At 42.1% G+C, this 18,991-nt stretch overlaps 1 protein-coding gene across 7 annotated transcripts in view; it reads right to left on the bottom strand.

Moving 5' to 3' along the window:
- The window catches only part of DGKI (diacylglycerol kinase iota), a 233,878-nt gene that overhangs the window by 13,021 nt on the left and 201,866 nt on the right, over nucleotides 1–18,991 (bottom strand). For all 7 annotated transcript variants that reach the window (XM_037389986.1, XM_037389987.1, XM_037389988.1 and 4 more), the window contains 3 exons: nucleotides 10,914–10,951; nucleotides 9,229–9,349; nucleotides 1,665–1,701 (listed from right to left, as the gene is read on the bottom strand). In XM_037389986.1, coding sequence (XP_037245883.1) covers nucleotides 1,665–1,701; nucleotides 9,229–9,349; nucleotides 10,914–10,951 — 196 coding nt within the window. The remainder of the gene's footprint in view (nucleotides 1–1,664; nucleotides 1,702–9,228; nucleotides 9,350–10,913; nucleotides 10,952–18,991) is intronic.

Raw genomic sequence — 18,991 nt, 5'->3', positions numbered from 1 at the left:
GCACAAATAGCTTCTGAGGGGCGGGAAAGAAACATGCACAGGGTTTATGTATTCAAAGGACTGAATGTCACATTCCCACCCAACCACCAGTTCTACTAACTGCTGCAAACTGGCCAAGTTATTTCACAGCAGACAGAACAGTAACAGTGTTTATTTCCTCCTGCAATTTCTTTCCTCAACCTCATTCTTGGATGCATCCTAGAAATATTTTGCCCATGAAAGCCATGACTGGTGCACTTGCTGCCCTTGTTCTGATATGCTGCTCTCTTGGATGTGTAAGAGCAAGAGCAGTGTGTTTGTCTTCCATTGCTGGACCGGTGAGCCACCGAGGAACCTTTTCAAAAGAGAAAGCTGTGTAGTGGGAGCAGATTTATTGCAAAGCTCTTCACTCAGACTGGGGCTATGCGTAACAGGGTTCTGAGACGGACTGGAGTACTGAGGTTAAAGAAATCTATCTAGATTTGCCTAGGAAGAGGAGGAACGTAGGCTTTGAGTGGGTTGAAAAGAGGTTCTTAATACTAGTGTCCAACAAATAGGGCCATTACCTCACCTCCAAAATAATAAATGACAAGAAATATGTGCAGTAGGACAACTGTTGCACCTACCTACCCAGGAATTGAGAGTGCATAAAGGGATTTCAGCCTCAGTGCATGACAGGGCAAGCTGAAATATGAATAGGCAACCTTGTAACGGAACCTGCCTCAACTGCATAAGAACTAGATTCAGAATGGCATACTAGCTCATTTCCCCCTAAGGATCAAAAGACAAATTCATGCTGCCAGTTACAGCTTGAACCTTCCCTTTTCAAGGGTTAGTGGTGGAGAGACCTTTGTAAAGTGAACCCCTCATAGCCATGTTCACCTCCACTTTATTTCAGTGGCTGTGCTAGGCTACTGGATGAAAAGAAAACGGCAGTCTATCCAAACTCCATCACTCCTGGACTGAACACAAGCACCTTGTGCAAACCCTTGCTGGTGTTGCCCGTTAGCAGAGGAGGGCACTGTGGGGTGAGGAATGGTAGGTTTAACCTCTATGAAAAAGGTGACTTTTGCTTCCCAGATATATTCCATATACTTTCCAGGATTATTCATGCGTCCCTTACATATTCTTTGTAACATCTTCATTACACAACAAGGCATAGAGCAGTTGGGAATTGGAAAAGTCTTTTTTAATTAATAACAACCAAGGTGATCTAGGTTCTAACAACTTAAGAGAAATCTTCAGCTGCACAGGTTGCGGCCACGCGGGACAGCTAAGGCACAGTACCCTAGACCAATCAAGGAAGGACTGAAGAAAAGGTATAGAGCAAGAAAAGTAATTTGCTGACTTCTAGAATTTACTCTTCAGGTTGGTCCGTCAGTAAGCAGATACCAGAAACGCTGAAGCACAATGCAGGACTTGTATTCCTCTAGAAAGATTAAGGAGGCGTGGGAAGCAATAGAGAGGTAGCCCTTTACGGAATTCAAGAAACATTTGGTTTAGGCCAGAAAGCCCACGTATGAGGTGGTGGTTGTTTGGGTTTAGGGGGACTTTTTTTTGCTTGTTTGTTTTTGAGACGCTGCACCATTATACAAGCTTTTTATTTGAAAGTTTGCACTTGAAAAACAAGAGAAATCTGCTAGGCTAATGCACATAATGCAAAGGGCAGGGTAGGTTGTACTTACGTTTCACTGTCTGTCATGTCCAGTAATTCAGATGGACCTGCAAAAGACATTCAGGTATGTCATATAGCACTTGTCTGCATGACTAGAAGAGTACCACTACTAGGAGAAGATTCCTGGTGAGAATATGTAAAAGAAGCCAACTGAAAGCTCAATTTGCACAAATACGCCAAACTTCAAGGTAATATTTGCTTGTGCAAGCCCTTGCACTTGCAAAATTCTGAATGCACAGTCACTGCTGGAGTGTCAGCACGAGGGAGTAGCAGCCTCTAAATTATACTGGGAATGAATATTCATGGAGTTTATTTTCTCACTCTTCACCTTGCTCAATTAAGTGGTTCACATAAATACAGTGCATTGAAAATGCTGATATACTGGAAACCCTTATATATTGCAAGTTAAAATCTATTGTTAGTACTAGAGGGAAAATGTCATTAGGAAGTTGAAATTAGCCAAATTCTGTCCTGAATGACATCCCTGTGTTACTCCATTTAATAGCTTTATACAGAATGTAGATCAGGGTGGAATATTCCCAGCAGTCTTTATATTGATATGCAAATCCTGTACTCTACTGGTTAGCAATGATCAGGAAAGTAAGATTAAGACAAACAGAAAAGATTTTTGTTAAGTGGGATAAAATAATGCATTTATGCTAATGTTCTTTTGTTCTTGATATTCAATACAGGCAGATGTTTATAGCAGCAAATTCCATCACTGAACTGAATTACAGTGATACGGAAAGGCTAGGATCTGGATAGCATTTGAAACAAGAAAAACCTTTCCCTTTGCAGTCTGTCTTATTATTCTTCTCTCCACTGCTCTGGAGTGTAGTGCCAGATGGTATAGGGCAGTTAGCAAGAGGAACAGTGAAACTTTACAGGAATTTTCCTTCCTGTGCATGAATATTTCTCTTCAGCACACTTTGACTTTGAAATTCAAGAGTCCTCAAGAGCTTACAGCAAATCTCACCTGAAACTGAGGAATTTCACACTACCTGTTTACAAAGGCCTCCACACAACCTCTCTACACTTCTTTCACTCGGAGTGTGTGTCAAAATGGATCAGAGCAGCCTGTCCTCCCTCACTGCTTTTACAACATACACATGCAGTATCATAGGGGGCAACAAGCTCCCTCAGCTCCTGGACCTGCAGGTAGCTCCTTTACTTCATCTTCTGTCATCATGAGAAAGAGGTGGTCAAAAAGTAGCATGCTTAGTCCCTGGTGCACAGGGCATTGCACACCTACCATGACATTTCTCCAAACTCATTAGCCACTGTCAACTTTTAATGGACAGTACCCTGGCTCTGCTGCCACACATCCTCACCTCCACACTTGGCATTTACCTCTTCACTCCTCCCTAACAAAAAGAAGAATCACTCACGACCCCTGAGCTCCCCTAAGCATGAAGGAGGGTACAGGTAGCTAAGTGGGGCCCCTTGTTCAGAGGAAACATAGTTAAATCCTGAAAAATAAAAAATAAAAATAATAACCCACAGATGAAGAAAAAGACTCGTTTCCATCTCCTAGGAGAAAATCATGTTCTCTCAAAATCAGAGGCAATTCCCCATGGCTTGCTGCAATGCCACGTCCCAGTGATAGGTAACCAGGAATGGCCTGCAGTGTGTTAGAAAAAATACAGCCAGGTAAACTTTTATTTCTGTTCATGGATGGGACAAGGAAGGTTCTGATGCAAAGGTGGAACAGGTGACTGGGCTGGCTGCATTGGACATAGAGTTACTTGCCCTGGTAAGTGGGAAAAGGCGTCAAAACATTAGGATGGAGCAAAGTTAGAGAATATGACCTGAGAGGGAGGAGATGCTGGGGCAGAGAGGGTCTGGAGGGATAGGAAGCCAAGGGTGAAGGAAAGCTCCTCTTCCTGCTCTGGAGCAGGAAGAAATAGCAAGGGTAGGACAGAGGAGCTGAAGACTGAGAGGGTAGCTTGTGAGTACAAACCTGAGGAGGTGCCAGGTACATCCTGCCTATGTGCGAAAGGTGCTCTCCTGGATACTGTCCAAAATAAAGCATTTCACGGGAGTCCTCCGACTCCATCCCAGTCATACATAAGGGCCACACTGGGGTTCACTGACTAGCAGCACAACATGGTACCAGGATTCATTTGTTTCATTCTTTCTGGCCTGTCTCTGAAGCTGTAATGTCCCAACGCACACACAGCCTGAGCTGTGCCCTTTACTTCTTTATTTTATTTTCAGTTGTGCTTCTCTTAAACCATCTCACGCCCTCCTCCTAATTCCTTTTCCCCTCTTTTTTGGACCTCATTTTTACATCAGTCTCCCTGGCGCTGCCAACCGACCATTCCAAATCCCCCTCTGCCCCAGGACAAAAGCTGCACAGATGTGGGAAGGGCTGGCACTGGGAAAGCTAACGGCACTGTCATCCTGACCCAGCGGGGAGGCGGCTGTTTTACTCTGGGACAAGAGGCAGAGAAAGAAAAGGGGACCAAGGCGCAGAGAGAGAGAGGGCAAAATAACCCAATAGAAATCCGGAAGGGAAATGCATGAGTGAGATTTCTATCAAGGAAAACAGCAGGAGGGGAAATAAAAACAAAAGATAGAAATGGGGGGGGGGGGGGGGTGCGGAGAGAGAAAAGAGAGAGAGACTGGGGCGAGGGGTGGGGGGGAGGCTAAAGAACGGCAGGATGGGGATGAGGGGGGAGAAGTTTGCATGAAAGGAGCTGAAAAGCATGACACACTGAGGGGAAGCCCAGCTGAGATCACTCTCTTCCCTTAACATCTCCGATAGACTGTCTGTGTAGAATTACTAACATTTTTCCTTCTCTTCTTCTGCCCCCTTTCACTCTGCCAAAGCCCCTTTCCAGTTTTTCAGGAGGCAAAGCAGCCTGTGCTGGGGGTGGGAGGAGGGAAGGGAAGGAGACGCTCCCAACCAGCTGCCCTTTAGCTGAGCTCACTACAACATAAGAGAGAGACTAAATGACCATATTTTAGAGGCATTTCCAAAATATACAGCACCATGCAGTCTGAAAGCCTCTGGGCCCACAGCACACCCTGCCCTCTCCAATGGATGTGGTTACACCTACCCACAGGAGACCCACAGCTATTAACCCCTGCCAGTCCCTTGTCCTGTCAGTCCTTCACAGAACTGGGGGAAAAAAGGTATTTACTTTAAGCAGTAATGCTGGACATTATCAGCATTTCTGAGTGCTTACTTATCAAAACCCTCTTTGTTTAATAACTTGACTGAGGTTGTTATCTGAGGGACAAAACTGGATTTGGTTCCTTTACCTTCAAAGGGGGAGTATTTTTAAAATAATATTAATCTGCAAATTCAGAACTATTTCAAGCCTTTCCACAACCCCACACTCCTCATTTTCACCTGACGTGAGGATTAACTGTGTCTGGTTTTTACTGCTGGTGACTTTTACCTCAGAATTTCCGCTGTAACATAGAGGTTAGCTGGGTTATGGGAGCACACCTTTCATCGTAACTGTCTCTCAGCTATGTTGACCTAATATTTGTTAGACATACAAATTAAAATAGACTATTTTATAACTTGTGCCTTCCAGGAAAACTAAGCTGTTTTCTGCTTAGGCCCCTCACAAACATCCACTAACCTAAAACATTCTGCAAATCTAGACACACAAGCAAATGTCAGGCAAACTCACTCTCCTTCAGTGTTGCCTTCTGATGACTATTCCAACTTTGTCCATGACACACATCTCTGTCATGGCAAAATTCACCTTCCAAAAGCCTTCTTTGGAACTCCTGAATCTTGTCAGGATGCAGATCCAAACTCACCAATGGCTTTTCACTGTTGACTTTGCAGTGTTAAAAGTAATGAAAGCATCATCTTTCTTAGCAGAGGATGCTATCTAATGGAGCAAGGACGCTGAGGGTTGAGGTCACAGAAATGTTCAGGATGGGATGCTCTACTGACTGCCTGTTCCCTTAGAAGTTCCCACCACAAACTCATAAGGCAACTGTAAATATCTTTCCTCTCTTCTGTTTAAAATTAAAATACCCTAGATGAATTACAGAATTCTTGCTTGTCATTTGAGCATCTAGAGAAGAGGGGAAGACAAGGAGAAGGCAAACAGAATGTTTTATATAACAGTTATAAATTATAAATTGTCACAACTGCCAGATAAAGACTCCAAGCCAAGTTTGATTCCAAACACAGATGATGATTTAGGAGGTCTTTTTTCAGCGGAGCTTCTTAAGCTTTCCTTAATTCTGTTTGTGTTAAGCGAGTAAACAGTTAAGTCTTTTCTAATGTGTATGCATTAGGGTGTGAGACAGTTGCTGACTACAGCAATAAACAGATGTTGTTCTGATACCTACTGAGTTTGGCCCTCAGTTTCTAGCTAAGTGTTTCTTAGCCCGGCTACAGACACATGTTAAAAGGTGAACCTCCTACTAGAAGGAAAAGACCCCTGATTTGGGAAGGCAGCCTGGAACAACAGATAAGTCTGTGTATCTGCCCTTCCTGCACAGGGGATAAACTGTTTTTCAGCAACAGCAGCCAACACAACTGTTCCTGCAGCAGTAAGCAGCTGTTATCCTGATACCTCCTACATCGGTGCTTCAGCTGCTATTCCAGGCTTGTGCTAGTCCACTGCTAAGTATCTGGCGATACTGCACAGCAGTCTCTTGGCGTGACTCAACTCTGCTTTTTCTAATTTAAGAAGCGTTATTTTCCTCCCCTTACCATCTGAAATCATTCTCATCAAGATCACAGAATAGCCTCCCATATTAATGTACCCTGATGGCATGAAGCCATCTCCACAAAGGACAGCCTCAGCATCACTACATTTCCCACTGCTTCATAATCCCAGTGCTATGGGCCCCACTCCTATATCACATTTGATTCACCCCACTATTTTCAAACTAGGCAGTTAAAATTCCTTGTACAGTGGTTTGTGCCTTGTCTTGTTTTTCTGTTGTTACTGTTTTTTAAAGATATTCAGAAGATTTTCCCTGTGTGATTAATAATACATTTTCTATGCTGTATGCTGGAGGGTATTTTACAGTGGAACTCTTATTAATATTAACTATCTCCAGACATGTACGGGAAGGAGACAAACTACAGAGGAAGTGTGCCTGGGCAGAGGTAATTGCCAGAGCAGGAGTAAGACTCTTTTTTTATCAAGGGTGGATATCAGCAGAGGTGAGAAGATAGATACAGGGAAAGCCTCAGCTATTAGTAGCATTGGATTGGGTCTTATACCATAATTAATGTTGAAAAGGTGCCAGATGCCAGAGAAGCAACTGAAAAAGAAGGACATAGTGATGATGATGATGATGATGATGATGATCATTCAGCAAGAGAGCTCATTTGTGACTGAGAAGTGCCCAGAGTAGAAATGAGTTTCATTAATTGCTTGGTGGGAGAAGAGAGGAGGCCTCTATTAGAGCATTGTCCTATGTACTCCCTGATCCCCAGAGAATGTTAAAGAAACAATGCATTTGGAGAAGCCCAAAGGACATATGTCTGGAAAGCTGCAAAAGCTTTCTGCCATCCTTAGGGACAAAGCCGGGAGAGAGGAACTGAGCTGACATTTGCTCAACCTTCTGGTTTGTCTTCGTCTAACAGTCCGTAATCCCTCACATTTCTCCATTTACTTCAAAAATTCCCATGGCTTCCCTCCTCATATCCTTACCAGCTTAGATGATCTCATTTTAAATCTTCATCAAAGTAACAGTAACTGGGTCAGACTGTGACTAACTTAAGGTATAGGTGTATAAGAAAAATCCTAGAGAGGCAGCCATGACAGTGAATTGGCACAGGTCACGTGCAGTATAAGAAGACACCAGAGGCAGTAAGAAAATTAAGTGAAATTATGCCTGTCTACAGAATTCAGAGGCAGGTATATGCACTCTGACTAATAAGATAATCCAGAGCAGCGAAATAGGCGGTAGTTAGCACTGGTAAGACTTCTTACGACTAGTGAGAAAACTAGCCAATATTTGGATAAAAGGTCAACTGCACTTAGCTATCCATATGTAGTTTTCTATACATAAAAGAGTAAAAGAGCAATTCAGCCCCCCTCAGTGAGATATTTGGGGCACAGTTCAGTTGCCCACACACAGATATATTGTGCCATTTGATATGCCTATGGGCAAAACTTGGGATGCATTTGGAATGACAGGGATGCCTGCTTGGGCTTCAGCTGCCAGTCCAGCATGGGTCCCTTGCAGGCCTTGTATGTTATCTTGTAGACCCATGCAGACGTCCCATCAGCTGAATCACTTGCTGGGCTCCAATGACTACCTTGACTAGGGTCTCCTAGAGCTAATCATGCTAGAAGTCTGCTGCTATTAAAAATGCCCTCCTCTCGCTTCCACTGCGAGAGGACAAGTCTCCTGTAGTACCTCTGTCATACATGACCAAATGAACTGAGTCATAGATCTCTATTGACAGTACAGGAACTCACACCCATAGATTGACACCCGTATGTAAAGACTTAAGCTTAGGAGTCAAGCTCGAGCTAAATCTCCCCCCCCCCCCCCGAACACAAATGTTAACAAATGGATTATTGCTTCTTCCTTTCCTAAGAGTTGCACTTTCTTCCTCTCCCTGCACAATTTCTGCAGTAACTTTTGAGCATTAGCTAACACTTACTCCAACTGCCAGAGGCAGCCCCTGTGTTTAGTGCTAACACTGCTGCTGAAACAAAGCTGATTTTGACATCCAGAAGTCAGAATAGCCATTGATATTCTGAAGAGGGATCAGAGAAGAGTTACAAGAATGTTTAAAGGACTAGAAAACATTTCCTAGGGTGCAGAAGGCTGATGACTGGGACTTCAGCTCTGCATGTAAAGCAGTGACAATATTACCATGCCACTTTCCAGCAACCAGTGAACAAGATTACAGTAGTTCAACAGGCAGAAACTCCTAAATGTGACTGCCTCAAATGTACATACACACACAAATTGCTGCATAGCCTGTGTAAGCATGCCTGCAATCCTGTTACTGACAAAGATAAAAAGAGTTGAAAGGAAAAAAGGGAAATAGCATGATCACAGCCTATAAATATAAATATAAAATGAAGACCATAACATTTTGTTATCGAGTGGTCTTGAATCTAACAGAGAGATAATATTGGAAGGAAGGCTAGGCAAATCCAGTCTAGAAATAAATGCAGGGATTCCTAACTAGTGTGTTACTATATACTAAAACAATACCAATGGTTGGATGGGTTCTCCATCACTGTAAAGTTGTAATGGAGATTAGATGCTTTCTACAACATATGTTCTGATTGAAAAACAAATTAGTTCAGAGGATTCCTATGCCAGAGGTTCTAACTAGAGCATCACGCTGTTTCTTCACAGCCCCCATCTGATGCAACTGTGAAAACACCCATCCACCTCAAAAGCTGTCTTTATTTTGGTTTCCACACTTTCCCTTTACCTGGAGCCATCACTGCCATTACTGCCATGTTCCTACATCCTGCTCACACATGCTGCAGGTGGACATTTTGCTGAGGGTGACCACAGGTAAGTGAGGGCACTTCCAGCTGCACAGTGTGGTTTTACCTGACTGACACTTGGCTGGCATACAGCTGTCCACAGATGTACCCACTGTGACTCACCATGCTCCAGGATGTATTTCACAATCTCACTGTGCCCAGTCTTGGCAGCATGGTGCAACAAGGAGCAGTGATCAGGTCCTTGGATTAACAAATTGGCTCCTTTTTTACAGCATTCTATGAACTGAAAAAAAAACAACACATGGAAAGATAAGATGGGAGGAGCAGAAAAACAAATATGCAGGTAAATTATTTACTGATTTTCATAGGAGGTCAACACAAAAATGGAATAAAATAAAAATAAATACTACTTTAAAGTAAACTTTTAGACTCCAATGAAAAATATGTGAAACTAGAAGTATTGACAATTATATGGGTTAAGAAGAGTGGTTTGGATTTCTCAAAAAATGAGACAATGCTACTTTACTGGTGATCAATTATTGTTTGCTAGCCAGGCTTGCAAACAGCTTCTGGTGAAGCTGTTGGTATATTTTGAAATATATCTATTTGACAGAAAATTCTGGTTTCTCTACTGAAAATTCTAATTTTTCCTCAGCACAGAAGACAAACACTTTCTGACCAAACCAGAAAACTCCAGCTCGGAAATACACAGGGAGCTGGGGTTCAGCTGCCCCAGATTCACGTCCTCACTCTCTGCACCCTACCTGGGACTGGTGAAGGAGGAAGCACTATGCAGGGTAAGAATGGGCAAACAGCAACGAGCCAGGTCTCAGAAATGCTGCAAAGTTGAGGCGGGGAGAGGGGGGGGGGGGGGGGGGGGGAAGGATTTTCAGTGCAGATCACTGCAGAAAAGAGGGAGAGGATTGTGACAGTGAGGCATCATTTATGATGCAGTACATCTGAAAAAGGGCAAGAAGTTTCTCTGTCAAAGCAAACTCAGGCAAGTTTTCAAGCAGAAGAAAAGGGATGACATTTTTACGACTGCTGGTTGAAGGAATGCTCCCTAGATGCTGCAGCCACAAGCACAGGGGCAGAGGTGTAGAAGGGGCATCTGCAGGCAAAGAGTTGGCCTAACAGTACTGTCATTTTTACAAATGGCTCCAAGCTGGCTTCTCACAGATAAAATTGCAATCATTAATCACAGTCGTCATCCAAATTTGAGGGCATGTTTTCAAACCCTGACTTGGCTACTGAAAAACACTGCCTGAATAACGGTCAGAAATGGAACTCCAGACTTTCAACACAAAGCATTTTTGTATGGGTACCTTTTCCTCCCAAATAACTAACGATACCTACACACCACATATTTTGAGACATCCATCAGACAATAAAACAACAAGCTGAGGTTTGTTCTGCCTGGTCTGGTGGTTGTGTAGGCAGAAGTTAAGAAGGCTCTAGCAACTCTAGGGGCTTGGCCACCAACCTCACTGCCATAAAATATCCTTTACTATGTAAGGTTGTGTCAGAACTACCCTGCTGTTCAGCGTTGCATTTGCCAGTATAGTAATTTCCGTTAGTAACTGACACATTGGTCTGTGCACTGTGCTATGAATCCTGGTCTGAAAGGTGCTGTCTAACACCAGATCCTATTCACTTGAATTTCACACCTCACCTGACTGATGTGTTCCCCTAATATTCAGGGTTTCCTGGAAAGACTGTAAAATGGCACTTGCCAGCAGTCCCTACAGCAGCCTATTTATGTTTTGAGCAGAGGTGTGATAAAATTTACAGTATATCAGACCTGCAAAAAGCTGTGAAAAAGTGGACACTCGGTGCTCTGTACTTACCTTCAGCAGATCACCAGCTATGACTGCCTGTAAAAGTGCTGCAAGACAAATAGAAAACTAATGTTAGGCAGAAAGCATTATGCATATAGCCTCACGGCTGAGAACATAGCTCACAGTACATGCAAGTTAAGACTGACACCTCAGTCCACTTGCATTCTTCATATACTACCAAAATCAATGCGAACCCTGCACTGACACATATTGGAAAGGCAGAAGACTGCCCATGTTGAGTGAAAGGTGTATGGACATCAAGCCAGCATTTTCCAGTGCTGCCCTGGAACTGCATGCTTCTATCTGAATTTTTCCCTTGGGACACTTCAGGGACCTTTCAGCAAGGTTCACAGGGTGGGCCCAAGTCTCCAGCACCTGAGTCATTACTAAAGACATCAATGTCATAAACACAGAGAACCTGAAAGTATCCTCAGAGTTCTCAGCCTTCTTCATACCAATGGTGGAGTGGTGAGACAGCCTCAAATACACTGCAGATGGTTAGGTGGCAGAAGAGAAATTTCTTAATAATTATGTGTATTACAAAAACATTTTGACATGCCAGTGGGCAGCAAGTTCCCCAGGTTTGACAGGCAGAGTCAAACACAGAGCAGGAGGAGGCAGTCCCTGCCTTTTTAGCCTTTGCAGTTTAAATATACACAGAAAGAGAGAAAGAGAGGCAAAGCAAACAAAGGCTCATACCAAGGCAGGACAGAGCTGTGCACAGAGCCAGGAACTGCTCAATGCCCACGACTGTCTGCCCCATGCCCATTATAAAGAAGGCAGAAAGGAAGGCAAAAGCCTGGGATTGCCCTGTGTATAGCCTGCATTCAGCTAAAAACACCGTGGTGGCAGGTAACCTCAGTTATGCAGGAAAAGTTGTTACAGATCTACTGCTATGCAGCTATTTCCTCCTTTTATCTTCCTTGTCCTTATCATGATATATGTAGTAAAAACAATTATGAATAATCTTTCTGAGAAAGCACTTACTTGGTTTGCATCTTAGAAAGCATTAAACACCTGTCTCAGTTCATAGTTTTTCAAGAGTGCCTAAGCCCATTTCTATCTTCAAGTCTAGGCAACGCAATCAAGTTAAGCATTTAATCAAGTGCCATCCTTGATAAAGATTCCAAAGGCTCATGTAGGGAGGAACAAGGGGGAAAGAAAACCATAGTAAAACCTTGCCTCTAAAAAATAACACACTGGAAACTGAATTCCACGAGGAGCTTGTTACAGCTTCTGAAATGACAACACATCCAAGCTAAACGCTGCAGAAGAGGAAAGGTGTGCAAAGGCGACTCAACAAACGTCCCTTTCTTTGAAAACACCTGGGGTTGTGCATGGCTTTCTGGTCTCAGCAATGCCTCATGCCCCAGCCATGCAGCAGTGGGAAAAGCAAAAACCCAGTCCAGCTAAATTCTGTCCTGGGACAGAAGTAGCAGTAAGTCATACAACATTGCATTTAGGGCAATTTTACAGTGACCATAAGTTAAACTAAGTCCTGCAAATCCCCCTGACATCTATGGGAGCAAGGGCACACAGATTCGTGGAATGGAAAAAGACAAACGCCAGCAGGTAAGAGTTAGAACTGGAAAAATACATGTACATCTTTTCTTCAGGTTTTATTTTCAGAGGTTTATGTCCTTCATTTGTTTGTGGTTTGTTGGTTTTTTGGGTTTTTTTTTTTCAATAGTTCTAATACTGGCTCAGCACAAATTAATAGCAGAGCAGAATTTTGCCCTTGCGTCATTAATTTTATCTTTTCTTCTTTCACTGGCCTGGTCTCACCACCACATTTATTCTGTGGGCTGCTGCATTGTGGACCTGTATAGGTATTTTGCTCTCCTCACACATGCAAAAACCAAATGAACTGGTGGCGCCAACTCTTCATTGTCTTTTACCAGTATTTTAAGACATGGCTTCCCTTAAGTTACCTCCTAAGATGCAGAGGCACATTTTCTTATGCAAAGCACACTTAAGATTATAGCTCATAAAAGCCTGGAGAGAGATCTAGAAAACTATAAAGTGAAAAGAAAAGCCTAGCAAGCTGTGAGAAATCTTCTGCATTGGGTACCCATAACTAGAGGTTGGTCTGGTGATAAGGCTATTAAGTTCTACGACACATTCAACATAATTAGATAGATCTTTTCCTCTCCTTCCTAAGCCTCCAATCCAGCAAAGCATTTAGGCAGGTGCTTAGCTTTGAGCTAATCACATTCTTTTCACCAAGTCTACCTGCACACTTAATTTTAAGTGCTTTTCTAGAGTAGAACATATTGCATAAATGAATACATTACCAATAACAAAACCAGCTGGCATAACAAGCGGATTAGACTACAGTAAAATAATTCAAAAACGGAGAAAAGTTCTTTAAAATAGGGAACACATTTACATAAACATATAAATATTGCGTAGCACACTAACCCCATAAACCCAAATGGGACTGCTGAGCATATTTAGGAGGAGAGTGAAGATGGCAAAAATCACCTGGTTGTTAAAGAGGTGGTAAAACAAGCAAGCAGATGGCACTGACAAGAGAGAGCAGACTGAGAAATTGGACAAAAATGCTGTTAACATGCAATGCCAGGCTAGCTTAAAATTAAAAACATTAAAGTGAGAATGGTTTTATTTCTTCTGAGCAACACTGCACCACTGGTGTAATATATAACATGAATTATGCAACAGTTTTATCATATCATAAAAAACCTTCAGGTCTTAAAGATGCTTCAAAAATTACTTGATTTAATAAATATTTAAATCAAGTCATTATTTTCTCAACTTCTCCTTAGACAAGCATTTGTCATGACTAATAAAAATGTTTTATTACCTTTTTCATTTATTTAGCAAGCAGATTTATTACTGATGAAATGTGACAGCTTGACAAGACTGGAGACTGAAGTCTTCTGTCCATATAATAAGGAAGCACTCAGCCTGCCACGGTGGTGGACTCCTCAGGCTGCCTTCTCAGCAAAGCTCAACCCTCTCTACTGGTATACCCCTGCAGACAGCCCCTGCTCCATCACTGAACTCCCTGCTGGAACTGCCAGCAAATGTGTCAATCACTGCCCAGGCCGATGGATCTTGACAGAAACAATTACCTGCTGGGATATGGACAGCCAGAAATGCAGACTATGTATCTAACAGCCGCTAATCACCAGTTTCCACTGGCTGAATTTTGAGATGTGGTTCTAACTACCCCTGTGGGCCAACTTACAAAAGAAACCTCATTAAAAACCAAACCAAAACAAAAACCACACACACAAAAAAAAACCCCCAACAAACAAACAAACAAAACCCCCACACACTTGACTTATAAATTAAATTTTGAATAGCTACAGGTAGAGAATGCAATAACAGAAAAAATGCCATGTTAAAAGGTTGCTAATTGAATTCTGGTAATGCTGCAAGCTAGTGCAGCTTGAGACACGGGGGAAAACACCCACTAATACACCCACACATGCTAAAACCAATACCTTTCCTGTGGCATGTGTCACTCATCATTTCTATGTTAGTGCCCACTATTTCATATTAATGTCACTGAGTTACAATAAACATTTTTTGTTTCCCAGCCTTGAAATTAACCTACCAAATAACAATTCCTCTCTGGTCCTGCATGTGAAACTAGCAGTTTTAAAACAGAGCTGCAAAACTAGTCATTAAACACTGGGACCCAGATAACAAAGATGTGAGGTATTTGTACCCAGTAACTTCAGAAGCTGCCAGGTGTCTAGGAGGTCTCATAGGGCCACCTGGATGGTCAGAAGAGAAAATAACCCTCTACAGAAGGCAACCTGGCACGCCTGCAGTAGTTCCAGTTGTGCGTTTCCCTCCACAGATTACAGAAGTTCTAGGGACAATTAACTCCCATTTGAAGTACCTAAATTAAGAGCCAAACTAAGACAGTGAGGGGATCCTTCAGAATGGCATGATGCCAGGAGACATGTCTTATCACCTGCGAGAAGGACAACCAAACAAGGACAAAAAGGATGGGGTCCTCCTTTTAAGGGTTTCCAAGGTGTGATACTCCTGAGACCCAGCAATGCTCATGGTCTCAGAAATTTTGGGAAGTCTTTGAATAACATACAGGTGCAGCACGAGAATGCCTCATAAATGTAACAGCTAACAAAGACAGACCCACAACTGCAACACATCAAAAGAAAACAGCAGCAGAGGGGCAGAAGTTGTCACCACCATCTTGGTCACTTCAAAAGCAATGAAAATCCTCGGAAGCATCGCGAGTACAGAAAACCTCAACCAACAACTACACTTTCCCATCTGCCCTGCAGGAAAATTCCTTCCTGATCCCAATGTTGCTGATCATCTTAACACCAAGGACATAAGCAGGGCTCAGCACCAGGCTACTATCATGCCAGAACTTTATTGCTAAAACAGTTTCAGAAAGAACATGGAGAAAAAAAAAATAATCACATAAACCCTTGTAAGTAACATCTCAGGATCACAAGGTTCTTTGTTTAAGGTACGTTGAAATGGAAGATATTTAGTAAGTTAGTTAAATAATCATTAGTGAGTCAGTGAGGAGTCAGAGGAGTTGGGTTTCACTGGCAAGAATCTCAAAGAACAGTACCGTTCTGCAGCCTGCCACTGTCAGTGGTACATGAATAATGTGTCTTTTTATAGGAGCAAAAGATATTCATAAACCACAAATATCTTCTAGATTTTACTGGTCAGATTGCACACCTGATCTGACCCTTTCCACGCCATTTTTGCACCCAGTTCTGCTAGACAAACGAAGGCACGGTGAACACTGATAAAAATGTACAGCTATTTTGAAGTTTTCACCATTTCCAGGCAATTCGTTTGTGAGGGTCTAGGAACTGTCATTGGAGGGAGCAGAATTATTTAAAACTATGTTTTAAAGTATAAGTACCACAAAAGGAGTTGTCACATCCATGATTTAAATACAGCCAATCTGAGATCTATGAACGCAGTGTGAGAGCAAAGTATTATTTGCAATAATACATCTTACCCTGGGTTAAAAAATATAAGGCTAACAATGCATCTGATCAGAGTATGACAACAGTTAAGCACATGGGAAATTATGGCAGAATTCAACTACCATAACTCCAACAAAATTAGGGCTCATAAAATCTGTAGCTCTTTCAAAAGAGACAATAAGGCAGCTGATGATCTTGTAGATCAGGATCTTGTAGAAACCTGATTTATCGGGCAGTTTCTACAACTGCCCAGCCCTTTCTAAGACACAGCTTAACACAGCAATTCAGTACTTGGAATTGATACACCATCCACATTTCAGTGCTGGATCTTTCTTACTGGTTAGAGGCAGCTAATAAAAAAAAAAAATAAAATTAGACATTAGAGCTTTGGTGTGGACCCCCCCTGAATTTGAGCCTCAGTGTCCACCACCATCTCCTGCTAGATTTGCTCAGGGGAACTCTTAAGGAACACTTCATGAAATACTGCCTCACGCAAACCTTGCTGAGCTGATAATGAAGAATAAACTGCAGCAGAAGGTCACATCATCAAATTTCTTGAGAGTCATTAAATTTAACTTGGCCTACCATTAGATTCCAGAACATTTCCAGCTCTTCATTGCTGTTGCAGAAGTTGTGAAATTAAGTCAGAAATTTAAAGTAATTACTGTTTTACAGGTTGAGAAGTTAAAAGCTGACCCTTTAGAAGAGGGCTTTTACACAGCTGGAATCTTCTGAGCTGTTAAGGATCAGCATTACAGAAAAGATAAAACAAGCCCTCGTTCTTAATTTCCCACTCGTTTAATAGAAATCAATAATAACTTCTATTTCAATCACTCAAACAGCTATGCTGTCAAGTATGAAGTCCATATAGATTATCATTCAGAAGTACATTATTTTCTCTGTAAACAACCATTTGCTTGTAATAGCTTTGTATAATCTAGTAAAGATCATATCTAATATGAAAAACTGACACGAACATAACTTACCCAGAAATGTTCAGAACTGACTTTTTTCTACACTAGCCATGACCTTCAATCAATGATGAAAAGGGTGGAGGACACCATGGAGAATTGGTTTGTGGACTACTTTCCTTCCAAGATGACTATGAAAAACAAGTACCTAAGATACAGAGCAGTGCTACACTTGACATTTCTGAAGGGTCTACCAGTCCCATAGAGAAGTTTTAGGGACACATGGTGAAGGAAGGTTGTAGATCTCTGCCTCTGAGCTTTTACAGACTCTTCACCTCTTCCCAATATTTAACTTGCTTTTAAAGTTACAGGGGAACAAAACCCTTTAAAATATATATGCCAAACTGTCTACGTCATTGAGAAATTAAATTACAAAATTAATAATGCTCTGTTGGAATGACTGTGAGCTCACAGATCTTTGATCTACAGACAATCTCAAGTCTCACCAAAGCTGACAATGCTTAAACTTTTCTCTTTGAAGCTAAGATGGGTGGAAGGAGCAATTAAATGTTTCTTCATGTGTTTGCACCTGCAAATACTAGAAGAAACTACTGAAGACCATGAAAAAAAAGTAAACAGAAGTTAAGCCTTGCGAGTTGAGGGGTCTCCTAGATGCTGGCAAAATCCCCAGAAATAAATGGTTAAATCTTCATGTGGTTAAAAGAGAGGCAAAAGGCTAGCAAAAATAAAAGCAGGAAAAGTAAAACATCCACTATGCAGGCTTGCTTGAAATTCTGCACAAGAAATGCACTTCTGTGTTCACTGAAAAAGGACTTTACATCAAAAAGCTCTCTGACTCTTACAACCAGATTTTCCTCCTGATAGAATGGGGCAAAGGTCCCTGAATATAGGCTAAGTGGTTGGGCCAAAAAAGCTACACCAAGCCCCTACAAGGGACACTCACCCCCTTTGTTTTTCTTTATCATAACAGTGCACAACCTATGCCAAGATAAGGTCTCAAACATTTGGTCCTATCATAATCATCAGGACTGAATTTTCCTTATAGCTGTGCACAGGAAAAGCTGTGTTCAGGAAAAAAATGTCCATTTTCATTAGAATATCTGTAAATACAGCCCACATACTGATGGGTAATCTTCATGATCATAAAGCTTAGTAGTGTTGTTTAATGGTAAGACTCTTGGGTATATGTGTCAGCTACTAACCTCTATTTGTCTTCTTTTTATGCTGATTTTTACCTCCACATTTAAAGCTCAAAGCTTTAAAGTAAAAGAAAACAAATCTTGCACCAAACAGAAGAATATGTTTTGCACAAGTTTTTAAACTTTGGTGCTGAGCAGCAAATAGGTGGCTAACGGACCATCAGAATCAGTCTCACATGTCAATGCTCAAGAAAGAGGCTGCATTATAACTAAACAAGGGGAATTTTGATGGGGAACTTGATTACGCAATACAGCTTAAAAAGATTAAAAGTCTCTCACCAGCCATTTTAGGAAGTCTAACCCTATATGTCAGCAACATCTTTCTAATGTAATATCAGCCATGAGAAGATGCTGGAGGTCTACATCTGAAGCAGCTGTCTGGCGTGGGAATGGGGAAAGGTTCCTGGACTCGCTAGAAGAGTTCTGCCTCAGCCTAAAGACTGCGTAAGAACCATGATGAAAACATGACAGCAAAAATACCTGCAGTTTAGAGGCTTCCTGCCCTAGAACATAGCATCTCTTCTGCTGGTTAAAGCAAAGACTCATTGATTTTTAAACATTTTCCGAAATGTATCTGTTTGCTGCCACCACACACTGTCTTAAAGCAGCAGGTGGTAAGCAAGACTTCCCCACAGGATTCAGCTTTGGGGAAGGCTTAGGCTTCTTAGGGGATCCGAGAACTATGGCACCAGTCTAGGTAGCTCACAACAGCAGTGCTGTGAGGCACCGCTTCCATGAAAGACAACTAAATAAAGAGCCTGAGAGCTCAAAACGCTCCCAAGAGACAAAGAAAACCAACACTGCAGCAACCTGCTGCAACCAGAAGATCAAAAGTGCATCAGCTGAACAGCAAACAGACTCAGATGTCTGATGACTACTCACAAAGGGAATATTATGAAGGCCTTCACACAGCATCTCGAGCTAATCCATCTGTACAGAAAAAACATGTGCACAAGCACGCATTCTCCTCTGGTTTGAGATACACTTTTTGAAGCATGCCTGCC

Source organism: Falco rusticolus, chromosome 5 (assembly GCF_015220075.1).
Source record: "Falco rusticolus isolate bFalRus1 chromosome 5, bFalRus1.pri, whole genome shotgun sequence".
NCBI lineage: Eukaryota > Metazoa > Chordata > Aves > Falconiformes > Falconidae > Falco > Falco rusticolus.
Note: the sequence above shows the minus strand (reverse complement) of the source record. Positions and strands in the feature narration are given on the sequence as shown.